The sequence below is a fragment of the Ammospiza nelsoni genome, chromosome 1, assembly GCF_027579445.1.
Source record: "Ammospiza nelsoni isolate bAmmNel1 chromosome 1, bAmmNel1.pri, whole genome shotgun sequence".
Lineage (NCBI taxonomy): Eukaryota > Metazoa > Chordata > Aves > Passeriformes > Passerellidae > Ammospiza > Ammospiza nelsoni.
This window is the reverse complement of record NC_080633.1, coordinates 59444253-59457306: the sequence shown is the minus strand read 5'-3', so window position 1 is coordinate 59457306 and position 13054 is coordinate 59444253. Positions and strand designations below refer to the sequence as shown.

Sequence of the window (13054 nt, the reverse complement as noted above, 5' to 3'; positions counted from 1 at the left end):
TAAAGGTGTCTCCCTTGGCGTGTAAGCAAGCCTGTGAACTCCGCACCATAGCAGCCCAGGTGGTGCACAGTTCATGCTCTGTATTCAGTTAAATGGTGTGCAATAAATTGCAGTAGCCTGCAGATTAATCTTAGAGGTGGGAAGCAAACATGGAGAGGTTTTTAGCAACTTATTGATTGTGCTTAATCATTTTAGTTCCTTGTTAAGTTCTGTTCAGGATACAGAGATGGGTCAGTTCTGTGGAAGAACGGGCACAAAGATCTCTGGATGCATTTTGCTGGACCCAACTTAAACTCTAGCTCAGTATCTCCTAAAACCTGCATGTTTTTCTTAGTCTTCTCTCACCCCCTTCACAGAGCTCTTCTGTGTGATCCTATGCCCCCCTACCTCTTGTCACTGCAATTCCAGGCAAAGGGACAGCCAGCTTCCCGAGGGCTGCTTGAACTCAGGAGAGGAAGAGCGGAGACTGATGTGAATGAGTGGCTGCAAGCAGAGACCCCACTGCCTGTAAAGGATTAAAAGTAGATGGCTCCTGCTTGAAGAGGTAAAAACACTTTATTTTTATCCCTTGATTCTTCTGTGACTCAGAGCAAAACCCTGCTGTACATAAATAACTCTTCCAGCTCTGTGAACTGGAGGAATTTGGCACAAGAATGGCTCAGTATTTTAGGAAGGCTGACTATAAATGAGTGCAGTGAATTGTTATGCATACATTTTAAATGTAATACAAATGGCTTTTGCCTTATTACCATGCTGTAATAATGGACTAATTTACCTTTTTTGCTTTTCCAGAAAAAAAAAGAAGATATCTTTCAGCTGATCATGGGAAATAACTTTTTATAATAATTCGGAAAAATAAAGCTGCATTTCAAAATATTTAGTTGTATAATTATATAATTTTAGTATTGTAAGTGTAATTTGCTTTTGTCTGTTGACAAAAGCTGTCTAGTTATTTAGTACTCTATTTGTCAGCAAATGAACATGTATTTCCAACACGGATTCTCGTTAAAATCTTAAAAAAAAGATAATATGGAGTTTGACCTCCATAGTCACTGCCTGATAAAACATAAGTATATATGTTGTTAAAAGTATGCAGTAGACAAATATACCAGCAAAAGACTTCAGATATTATGGTGATACTGTTAGTGAAGAATATTACAATTTCCTGATCATGCCTATAATTGTTTCAGTTATTTTATATTGACAATTATTTAATTATGTGAATGCCAGAAGGGTAAATTCACAAAAAGGAAAATCACTTTACATATAACTTAGTGGGATAACAATGTGTAAAACCTATTTTAAAGAAACCACAAGAGATGTATTTCATTCGTCAGTCTGACACAAAAGGAAGTGACTTCCTCTAACATGCAATGAAATAAATAAAGGTCAGATGGTTCATTTGGCTGCATTTGCTTTGTTCAGTTCTACCAGTTAAACAGGATGTTTTCTATTAACATTGCTTTCAGGTTTCCTGGTAACAATAGCACCAAAATAAAGACCAGATTTTGTCAATGTGAAATTTATTCCTCCTGAATAAAGTCCTATGCCTAGAATCTGCAAAGAGAAAAGCTGAAATAAGATGTGGGAGCTGCTATATTTCTGTGTAAGCACCAGGCATACAAGCTTACAGAAGTCAAGTACTCGGCTTCCACCGAAACTCAGAGAAGAGTACCTTTGCTCTTAAACCTTCGCTTTGCAAATGTGAGCTCTGTAAGGCAAAAGAGCCTCTCAGTATTCACGGGATATATGAGTACATATGAATGGTGCCTTGTGTGTCCAAAATCTACGTGAGTGAAAGGAGAGCATGGAGCATGCAGCTTCTCAGCTGTGAAGCAGCAGCAGCAGCCTTACTGAGCCACTCTGCTTATGAGGCAGGCTACTGGATCTTCCTCACAGACCACACTTGGCTCATGCCCTTAGGTGACCTCCAGCTCAGGCAGAACATGAGTTAACTGCTGGCAAGCTTCAAACCGCATGGGGTTCAAGGGGAACTAAGGACTTTAAGCCAGTTGTGTGCACTGGATGTTCCACCTAGCTGGAATGTGGTTTGTGTTGAGGTATGTTTTCTTTGTCTATTTTTTTCCTGAAATGTGTAATCACAAAAATTAAAATATTTACATCATTACAAATGAAATTTCAGTGTCAGCTTTTTCTGTCGTCAAACGGAATATTCCTATATGCAGCAGATGAATTATTTTCCTTGGGGATCAGAGACAAAACTGTTTTCAATACAGAGAACAATAAACTGATTATTACAGCTATATGCTTTCTGGTCAAGAAGTTTCCCTGTGTTCAGAGGCGATGCTTGTCCCATAGCTCCCATATCAGCTGTGTGCCAGGCTTCACAGTAGTTGCTAACCAGTCGGATCCCATTTGCAGTTGAACCATGCCATATTATTTTTTGAGGCCTGAAAGGTAATGTTAAGAAGTTATTTACTGCAAAAGTCTCTTTTGATTTATTCAACTGCACACCTGTATGTGTGATGATCTGCATTCCTTGTGCTTGAAACAAGGAGCATTTAGGTAAAGATGAAGACAGAAAGGAGATAAGGAAAGGAGAGCACAATCTGATATCCCATTTCTAGGCTATCAGAAAAGAGAAAGAAAATTGCATAAAAAAGAGAGAAATTTTTATCACACAGCTAGTAGCTAAAGATACTGCTACTATTTCTTTTACTATCTGGTAAAAGCAGAAAAAACCCGATACATGTAACATATAAAAGGTAATGTCAACTCACCAAGATGAATCAGTCATGACATTCCTGCCATCAAAGGAGTATATTGGAACATGAATGTTGAATTGTCCACCATTTCCATCAAATATAGATTCCCAGTTACTGAAAAGGGTTTGTCCCTGTAAAAATTTCAAAGCCACTTTTACAAACAAATAAATCCCTAATCTACACCAAATCCCACGTCTACCTTCATAGACTTAGCTGGAAATTGAAAATTTTATCTGCATTTAAGGACCTGTGTGATTTCATCTTTCACACAAGTTTCTGCATAATGTTCCTGAACAAACTTGTCTTGTCTGTCAACTCTATGCAAATAGGTGTCTGGTCCATGCCTTTGTCTCAAAGTTGTCTCTCTGTTCTGCTGCCACTCCAAAAATTCAGTTTGAGCATCTCCTGTCCTTTTCCTCCTAAGGCATTGTTTGAAAAATTGCTTATAGCTACTGTAGCTGTAGAGAAAATATAGACATAAATTGTAGTGGAACTTCTGTTAATGTCACAGTTTTGTGAAAAGTGTTGCGAACATTCAGGGTAAAACCTTTGCATTTGGGTTCCTCTCAAACTGCTTTTGAGTTTTCCCAGTCAAGGCTGAAACAATATTGTCTTCACAAATTTCTCTCAAGGCTCTGTGTTTGCAGGCACTTCAGAGCAGCATCCGCTCAACGTGTTCCAAGAGTCATGTGTTATTCCTGTAGGTTTCTTTGGCCGCCTGTCCTGGCAGCCAGCCAATGCTACAAAGACATGGTTGGTTTTCCTCAGTTTTGGTGTGTGTCTGTTTATGTGAGACCACAAAATGACTCATGCTCTAGACTCTCCTCTCAGTTCCATTGGGGTATATCCAACATCATGCCTAAGCACAGAATTTGCATTTTTCTTTGAAATGAGAAAAATAGGCATTTTATCCTATGATCACACTAAAAGGTAGAACATAATAACTTCATCACTGCTTCTTTGTTTCTTGAGTCTGGCTGTGAAATATGAAGCAAAACTGCTTCTTTACAAAATGCAGTTTGGGCTGAAACTTAGTGCTTTTGCTATTTTCCAAGATTTTTGGGGAACCTATGGCCTATCCTAAAAAACAAGCACTAAGTACCCATTTTTACCTGAAGGTTGACTACTGGCAAATGGTGTCGGTCTGTTTTTCTGACAACTGTGGCCAGATCTTGCAGGTGGGATGAGAGGAAGGCTCTGTAGGTGGATGTCAAACCAGCAAGCTGGGCCTGCCGAAAGCATTGAAAATCTGCTCGCATGTCACCGGACAATGGGAAGTTCAAAGCCACCAGATGCAACTGGAAGAAAAAAGAAGAAAGGGAACCATTTTTAAGAAGTTTATGGCACAGGGAATATACATCTTGGAAACAAAACAGTGCCCTTTTCTCCTGCCAGCACAGAACACATACCCTTCATAACAAGTATGAAAGTTATTTGTTGCCATAACATTACATTTCTCAGAGCCATGAGACCCTTAGCGGAAATATCAATTCATCTTTCAATGTTCAGGAAACTATGAATATTATGTACTCCTAAAAATAAAAATCTTTTACAAGCAGCTAATATTTTCAATTGGAAATACTGGAGTTTTCATATTAACAAAATCACAAATCCAGCAAACACGGAAAAAAGTAGTAAGAAGTGACTAGGTACCATTTAAAAATAGAAGAAATAGCATGCTTAAGTCAAGCAGCACAGATGCAAGAACTAATCCACATTCTTCCTTTTTTTTTTCCTTTCTGGTTTCATTTTTTAGATATGTCAGTTACCTTGCTTTCTTTGTCTAAACAAAGTCTTTTAAATAGAGCCTTAAGTTCTAAAGTGTCCATCTAAGCCAAGCAGCACCACGAAGATTGAAAATGTTGTAACAAATAGTTTAATTATTTGTAGCACTATTGTTAGTTTAGAAGTTACTCTGTATTGCAGGTACAATCATTAAGTGAAGAGGTATTCCCAACTCAGTCAGGAGTTTTTTTTCCTTTGAGATGGAAAAGGGGCTGGGATGATGAAAACAGATCTGGAGGGAACAATTTCAAATTGTGTTTGAGATGTCTGAATAAATTAAAGAAGTGTATTTGTAAATTTCTGAAGTAAATCTCTGAGCTTGAAGAGCAAATACCACAACTGTCCCTAAAGATGCAAACTGTCACATTATAAAGCATGGCTCTGCAGGTGCAGTACAGATCTCATACTTACTGCTGGTTTTCCATTGTTCATATATGATATTGGCCTCAGTGCTGGAATAGACTGAAATCCCTGTTATTCAAGCACAAGCAAAAAAATATGTTAAATATCAGAATTGTACACACTCTGTAATTTTTTAAATAAAAATTTAATCACGCCTGGAGTCCTGCATGAAAGCAGCCTGCTCTTGGTAGGAACAGAAGAGCAGATGAGGAAAATCAAAACTGAAAGGGTAAGGAGGATGTGAAAATGTAATGGGTAGAAACACCTCTCAACCCTGTTAATTGTTTCAGGAGCAGCAAAGTTTTCTTTTCTAGTTATGGCAAGTATGAGTAACAAGCCACCAACTGGAGCAGATGGGAAACTCAGGTGGTGTCAACTGGAGGCTGTAGAAAATTTCTAATAACTTGAGGTCTAGACATTTTTCCAGTGTGCTAGGTGAATTCTCCCTGACCTACTCTAACCTTTTTTATTTGTTTCTGTCCATGTTCCTTCTTACTGCTCCTTCCTAGCACTCTCTTGCCCTTTCATTTTCTCAGCAGATCAATTAACTTGTCATCAAAAAACCTTCTCTATTCCCTTTGCCATTTCTTGGTTTTCATCCTCCCACAATTTTTTGGGACAGACAGCATATTCACATGCAGGGTGGTACAATAACTTGCAGAATGGGGTCAGGCCCAAACTAACAATTGAGGCTTCAGAGAGAATCCTCTGCACCCTTTAAAGAGCACCCTCTGTGGGGTAAGCTACATTCAGGTGATGATTATGGTACACTGAATACAGGACTATAATCTTTCAAAGAAAATCTGCTTTTCAGAAACCCTTTTCTGACCTTCCTTGAAGGGAAGAGGGCTTGATATGACTGATTCTTATGGAACAGTATTCTGTGGATTTGTGGGTTTTTGTTTGGTTTTTCTTCTGTTTGTTTTTTGGTCTCTTTTGTTTTGTTTTGGGGTTTTTTGTTTGTTTGTTTGGTTTTTTTTTTTTATTTTTTTGGTGGGCTGCTTACTTTATTCTGCTTTTTGTAAATGTTGCTTTGTGTCTTTAGTGTCTGGAATCTCAAAAGATACTGGAAACAGATTACTGTCCAAGCAAATCAATTTGCAAGCTTATGTAGTGGCAGGATGCTTATTTTGAACTGACAAATCTTGGTGGAAAATCACATTGTGCAGAGATCTGCATACTACTTCTGCCAAGTGTATCACACATCTAGACTCAGTTTTCCACAGTCCAGTATTTTGTACTTACATGGCTTGATATGGCTGGAGGAGGAGGGCTGTCAGCAGGGATAGGAATTAGCTCACCAAGCTGAAAGGAGCCAAAAGGAGATCAGAACCAAAATGTATCATCAGGAGCTTCTGAATTAAAAAAATGGAGTCTTTGCACCCACACTTCTCTCCCTCTGTAAAAATATGTCCCTCACCTTCATTGTGAGGAAGGGAGTTGGAAAATATTAGAGTGCAGTGCAATAGTACCTGCAATTTTCTCCATCCTTTCTGAACACGGATAAAAACCTCACTGGTTTCCCTCAGATAGATTAGTGTACCTTCTGCTACATAATGAACTTTTTCCAACATGCCCTCAATGTTTTGGAATGTCGTAACCTGTCAAATAGGAAAGTGAAACATAATTCATCAGACATAAAAAACATTTTGCAAGTTAAATAGTCTCATTTGGATACATAAATGTCAAGGCTTCTTCTGCAGGAAAGGCTCATAAAGTCAGTTTTATGGAATTTAATCCATAAAGTAATATGAATATCTTACTACTTTGGCATACCAGCATCCTCATTCTGTGGATTGTAGTAGAACGACAGCAATTTTGTGCTAATTTTGTGCAGAGTGAAGATTGTTGTGCTCCTACCATTTTGCATCCTGGGTCAAAATGGCAGAGTTCAGAAGAGAACTGCAGTAGTTTAAAACTTTTTTTTTCCTCATTTCCTCATTGACAGAAGGTATATGAATGCTTTATAAATAATGCAGACCCTACTACAGATTAGTATTTTTTTATTAACCTTAAGTAAGCTCAGACCTTATTAATCTTAAGTAATCTTAAGTAAGCTCAGACCTTCTATCTAAGACAGTAGCTCCCAGCCTGCAACTACAATCTTCTATCTTGGGGCATCAGTCTATGAACATTTGTTTCTCCCCTGAGAATTGCAATGAATGCCCTCTGCTAGCTTGAATAGGGCTTTTGGGGTTGGTTTTCTCAGGCTTTTTTGGTGGTTTTTTTTTTGTTTGTTTGTTTATTTATTGCCTTTTTTTTACAGAAACTATGAGTTCTTAGTTTAGAACCTACTGAGAATTCTGCCTTAGCTATTTTTTTTTCTTCATGGATATCTTAGACCCAATTTTGATTATTTATTAATATAAGAAAAGGAAACAAATTTACATGTAGTCTCTGGCACAACAATTTTTAGAATTGCTAGGGAATCCTGCAGTTTGCATCTTAAAATTATGTGATTTATAAAATATTCTACTAAATAAAAACACAGGATGGAGTTTTCACTCCTCTTTCAGTGCTACCACTGACCACCAAAAGTTTTGAAGAAAATTTTCTATAGCAAACTTCCTTATTTTGCTCTCTTACCAGATTCCTGGTGGCAGGTGACCCTGGCTCTCCAGGAGGACCTGGTGGCCCAGGCATTGCAACTGCTAAAAAAAAATAAGCATACAATACATGCTGAAGGTCATCTTTTTTGAGAGAATGAAAGGACTTAGTGATGGTGTCCAGGAGCAGCAGAAGTTTTAAACAGCCGTAGTCGTGTCCTTAATAGCTCAAGTCAACGACAGAAAATACATTCTAAGGATTTTTTAGAAGCAATGATGGAACAGTCTTTTCTCTATTTTGTGGGAGGTTAGGGCCAAGAGATTGCAGTCTGTTGTAGAAACTGCAAATGAAGAACAAAACCCACTTAAATTGACCAGAACGCTGTTCTGTCAGCTAGTGCACATGGAAGAGGAAGACCTTTTTGCTCCTGCCCATGTAGATTTCGAGGGACTCATAACATCTTTTGCTCTAAAGGCAAACAAAAATTTACTTTTCCTTAGATGAAATATTCATGTGTGTAAGCTCAGCTTGTGTTACAAAGCAAAAATGAAATTCTTCAGGGGTATGAACTTGGACTACTAAGGCTGCAGTCCATACCACCTAGTACCTAGTATCTGTCTCTATTCCAAAAGTGAATTTCTTCATCTTGAACTGTTTTCTGGAGTAAAAACTTATTTCTTTTAAGTCAAGAAAGATTGAAAGATATGGAAGACTAAAAGCATGCATTTTGTGCAAATGCATGTCATGATAACGGAACTTTGAAGTTGTTTTTAAGGAGCTTCTACACAAGATTGTTGGTTTTGTGAATATTTGTTTCTTCTACACAAGCTTGTTTGGTTTTGTGAATCCCAGAGGAACCTCAAAATCACCTTTTGCAAGAAGAATTTATGCACTGAGGCATTCGCAAGGATACTCCAGAGCAGGTCCCTCATGCCATTGGCAGGGGAAGGAGGCCAGCTCTCAGAAGTGTTTATAGCTATTTACCTACAGATAAGCTATTCCTCTTTCCCTGTATTACAATATTTGAACTTCATACTACAGTATGTGAACTCCATAATTACAGATAGTAATAGCTTTAAAAGAGGTAACGGAACCTCGAAGATAGGGAATAAATAAACATCTGTTCCGAACATTTATTAAAATATGCGCTGCCTAAAGAACCCTTTTACAAAGCAAAGAGGAAAATGTGTAGGAGGATGATGAAGACTAATGGCAGAGAGCATAAATGAAAGTATAGGGATGGAATACTAATAATAATTTGTTTTGTCTGACTGGGTCTCTTAGCTAATGTCCAGTAGTACTTACTCCAAATTACACAGGAAAAGGCCTGAAGACCTTTATGGGCTTCATGGATGCTGTAGGTCTGTCTGTATCGTGATGGTCAGGGGCTCATTCACATGAAGCCCATATTCCAATGTTGAACATATTAAGGATTTTTTCTTTCTCAAATATTATTCAGAGGGTGAATACTTCTGATAGACACTAAATTAATAGTATTGACTGGATGAGAGATCAGAAGTCTACCCTGCTGTATAAATGAGGCTGACCAGGTTTAAAAAATACCTGGAGAGAACAAACGGAAGAGAAGTATGTCTTCTCCCCAGACTAGCATACTGGAAGCACAGGTCTTGTGGGAAAACAGGCTAATTGTATGTTCTCAGGAATGGAGAACTGTATTTGTTAGACCTATCAAAACTTCAGGAAGAACAGATCTCTATTACAGCATCTCTATTCAGGTAAAGTCTCCCTTGCCACTAGTACACCATCTTCAGCTGAGGTTAAGGAATGCTCTGCTCAGGTTTCACCTGGCTGGATTCCCATGCTGGTCACAGATCCTAAAGGAATCAGTCATTTTCTCAGGCATATCTGTCAAGTAATGTCAGAGGACCCCAAGAGCCCATCCACCAGAAACCAAGGCTGGACATTAACAGTATGAGGCTTGTCACTAAAAAACCTGTGACCCAAAAGGAGTTATAAAGCAAAAATATCTTGTACTGTGACACCTGATTTCTAGCCACATACTCCCTTTGATGTCACCTTGTTTGCAAAATTCCTCTCTTGATGTGACTAATTGTGGCACATTTTACTCCTTTTCCAGTAAGTTGACAACCATTAAAGGCAGAGTAAGCAACCTGAAGTTCCAATTCTATTCAGTATTTGCATAGCAACTAGTTTTTAGAAGCAGTTCTCCAGCAGTCTGATTCTAGACCTAAACTCTGCTGTGAGTCATGCCTTTTCCCCAGAAAATCAGAGAAGCACTTGGGCTGGAAAAGACCCTTAAGATCATCACCTCCACCTGAAACACCCAGAACTGCAAAGTCTGCTACTAAAACATGTCCCTAAGTGCCATGGTTGTGCTTCCAGAGATGGTGACTCAACCACTTCCCTGGGCAGCCTGTTCCAGTGGCAATCCTTTAGGTGAAAAAAAATTCCTAATATCCAATTTAAACCTCCTCTGGTACAACTTGGGGCCATTTCCTCTTGTCCTGTTGCTTGTAACCTGGGAGAAGACTGCCCCTCCTGGCTACACCCTCTTTCAGGCAGTTGCAGAGAGTGATAAGGTCACCCCTGAGCCTCCTTTGCTCCAGGCTAAACACACCCAGCTCCCTCAGCTGCTCCTCATAGGGCTTGTGCTCCAGACCCTTCCCCAGCTTTGTTGCCCTTCTCTGGACACTCTCCAGCCCCTCAATGTGGTGCGTTCTTGTAGTGAGGGGCTCAACACTGAGCACAAGATTCAAGGTGTGGCCTGGCCAGTGCTGAGTACAGTGGGACAATCACTGCCCTGGTCCTGCTGGCCACACCATTGCTGATACAGGCAACCTGGGCCACCTGGGCACTGCTGGCTCAGGTTCAACAGCTGTCAACCAGCACCCCCAGGTCCTTTTCTGCAGGGCACCTTTCCAGCTACTCTGCACAGGGTTGTTGTGACGCAAATGCAAATGCAGGACCTGGCACCTGGCCTTGCTGACCCTCATAGAGCTGACCTTGGCCCATTGGTTCAGTCTGTCCAGACACATCTGTAGAACATTTCAGCAGATCAACCTTCCCACCCAGTTTGGGGGCAAATTCACTAGAGTGTGCATTTGATCCCGTAGCTCAGATAATTGATATTAGATAGATCTGGACTCAATACTGAGCCCTGGGAAAACCCCCTTGTGTTGGCCACCAGTTGGATTAATTCCATTCCCCACAAGAGGAGCATTTTGTCCCAGATTTAGCCAACTGGTCAATTTGATGGATTTTGCACAGCTGTCAAGGTAACCTATCTCTACTATGCAGATTTCCTCCCAGCCACATCCACAGCAAGATACTTCACACAATAGCACCTCCATGGCACTAGTCAGTGAAAACTGTGTGCAGAGAAATTGTCCCTTTTGTGCTCTCAGTTCTAGCTTCCCCCCAGAAGAAGCTGGTGGAGGGCAGGAGGAGAGTGGGAAACAACCCGCTCAGGTATGCAGAGAGGGTGGGCAGGTGGGACAACCTGCCAGGTGTGAAAGAATTGGTCATGTGTGGGTTGTGGGCATGTGGCTGTACACTTGCACATACACTGAAAAGCTCACCTGAGCCATATATTGCAGGGGGGCCTGGTGGTCCAGGTGGTCCAGGTGGGCCAGGAGGTCCAATTTTTCCATAACCTGGTAAGCCAGGTAGGCCAGGTAACCCTGGAGGTCCTCTGGGTCCAACAACTGAGTCCCCTTTTGGTCCCTGTCAGTGATGAAAAATATTTACTTGAATGTATTGGTTTCACTGTTGCAGGGCCATCATGTCTGGTGGCAACATTTACCAGGTGCCTGCCCCTACACCACCATTTAGACATGAGTCTGTATGTAATTTTCTCCAAGGAGGCATTTTCATTTTCATAATAGAAAATGAAAATTTTAACCATATACTGAAATTAAGTCAAGGATATAAAATTCGGAAAGCTTTCTGAATAATCTCATACCTACCCCTGTGCAGCTGATACCTGCAAAACTCTCAACAGTGCTCTCAAAATCCTGGCTCTCTACTCTGCTCTTGCTGAGACTGCTTGCTTTGATGGGCTTAGAGAGTTTGTGGAAAACTTTAATGTAAATGTGTCTATGCAAGGTGTACACCTCATGACGAGTGCTGTCTTCTCCATCTTGTGATCAAATGTTAGCCCTTAACCTCTCCAGCTGCCAGACTTGCAGAATAAAAAGGCTTCAACTTCCTTCATTTTCAGTTTAGCAGTGTGTCCTCAGCCTGACTGAGGAAGACTTCTGTTCCCTGTGCTCACACCATCCTGCAGACGTGGAACACATTGGACCCTGGACAAGGAGAGCTCAGCTGTGCCAGTAGAACAGTTTCTAAACAGGGATATGGTTCTCAGCAATGTGGAATAGAACTAGGGGGATTTTTAAGGGTGGTCTGGCTAATTTAGCACTTAATCCTCAGCTGTTTCATTCATGGTTCTTGACACAGACATGGAAATAGAGGAATCCAATGCATGTAGTTGTTGCCAGATCCCAGGGATAAACTAAGTTCCAAAGAACTGGTGCATTTTATTCCAAAGCAGCTGTGGTGGCACTTGCCAGAAGATAAAATTAAAAGGTAGACAGTAGGCACTGGTCGAATTTTATAGAAATGGTCCAGATGGCTACACACTGGTCTTTTCAGTCATGTTTTTGGATTACTAGGAAATTAGGATTAATTATTTAGATAGCCAGTAATTTTCAAGTCAGCCTCTGACTAATTTTATATGGCTTATTTTGGTATTATGGGGGCACAAGTAGTAGTATCACAAATTATATGTGCTGCTTTGATTTGTAATGCTGTTAATAGCATGATCTACATACTGGTGTAGCTATATGAGACAGCTGAGCATGACATTATATCAGCATTTCATAGCAAAGTAATTCTGCGCACAACAGTGAAGTGTCTGTGTTTACACTTAATGACATTTTCTCCTATTCACCTAGCACCTAGTAAGTTTTTATATAGTTCCTAGCAATCCTGATGCTTGTCTCTTTTTAGTGCCTTCTAAATCAATTCTAAATGGGTAGTCACAAATATTCCCATTCTACAACTTGCATGACTTACAATTAATCCTGGTCTTCCCGGGGGTCCAGGAGGTCCTGTCAGGAAAAACTCTCCATTTGGTTCTCCTTTTTCTCCTTTTACACCAGTGACTCCATTGTCTCCTTTTTCACCCTTTGAAAAAAATGTATTTTAAAATGTTGAGCTGAAGTGAGACCAGAATACCATGCACTGACCTTTTAAATTTACCTGAAATCTCTGAGTTTGGTAAAGGAAAGCACTTGCTTGAAATGTTTTTAACATCACTTTCTTTCTTCTTCTGTGATATGGGATGAAAAGGAATGGTTTCTCTATTGAGGCTGCAAGGCCCACACAGGGCAAGGGCTAGGGGAGGTGGGGTTTGGTGGAGGCAGAGAAAATGCCTCTGTTGCTGTTTCCTGCTATTCTGCCCAGCAAAACCTTGCTCAGTGCTGTAGCTGGAGGCGAAGAGAGAGTTGGAGGAAGCATAAAAGCCTGGCTTTGCACTTTCCTCCATCATCAAGGAAAAACCAAAGAAAAATTGACATGGAATGGACAGCTATTTGAAAGTATTTGACAAA

The 13054-nt window shown here is 40.2% G+C and overlaps 1 protein-coding gene across 2 annotated transcripts in view; it reads right to left on the bottom strand.

Moving 5' to 3' along the window:
- Positions 1-533: 533 nt before the first annotated feature.
- The window catches only part of COL15A1 (collagen type XV alpha 1 chain), a 119026-nt gene continuing 106505 nt past the window's right edge, over positions 534-13054 (bottom strand). For both annotated transcript variants that reach the window (XM_059476710.1, XM_059476719.1), the window contains 9 exons: positions 12519-12629; positions 11021-11165; positions 7500-7564; positions 6386-6514; positions 6159-6218; positions 4923-4982; positions 3839-4024; positions 2742-2857; positions 534-2411 (listed from right to left, as the gene is read on the bottom strand). In XM_059476710.1, coding sequence (XP_059332693.1) covers positions 2195-2411; positions 2742-2857; positions 3839-4024; positions 4923-4982; positions 6159-6218; positions 6386-6514; positions 7500-7564; positions 11021-11165; positions 12519-12629 — 1089 coding nt within the window. In that variant the 3' untranslated portion in view covers positions 534-2194. The remainder of the gene's footprint in view (positions 2412-2741; positions 2858-3838; positions 4025-4922; positions 4983-6158; positions 6219-6385; positions 6515-7499; positions 7565-11020; positions 11166-12518; positions 12630-13054) is intronic.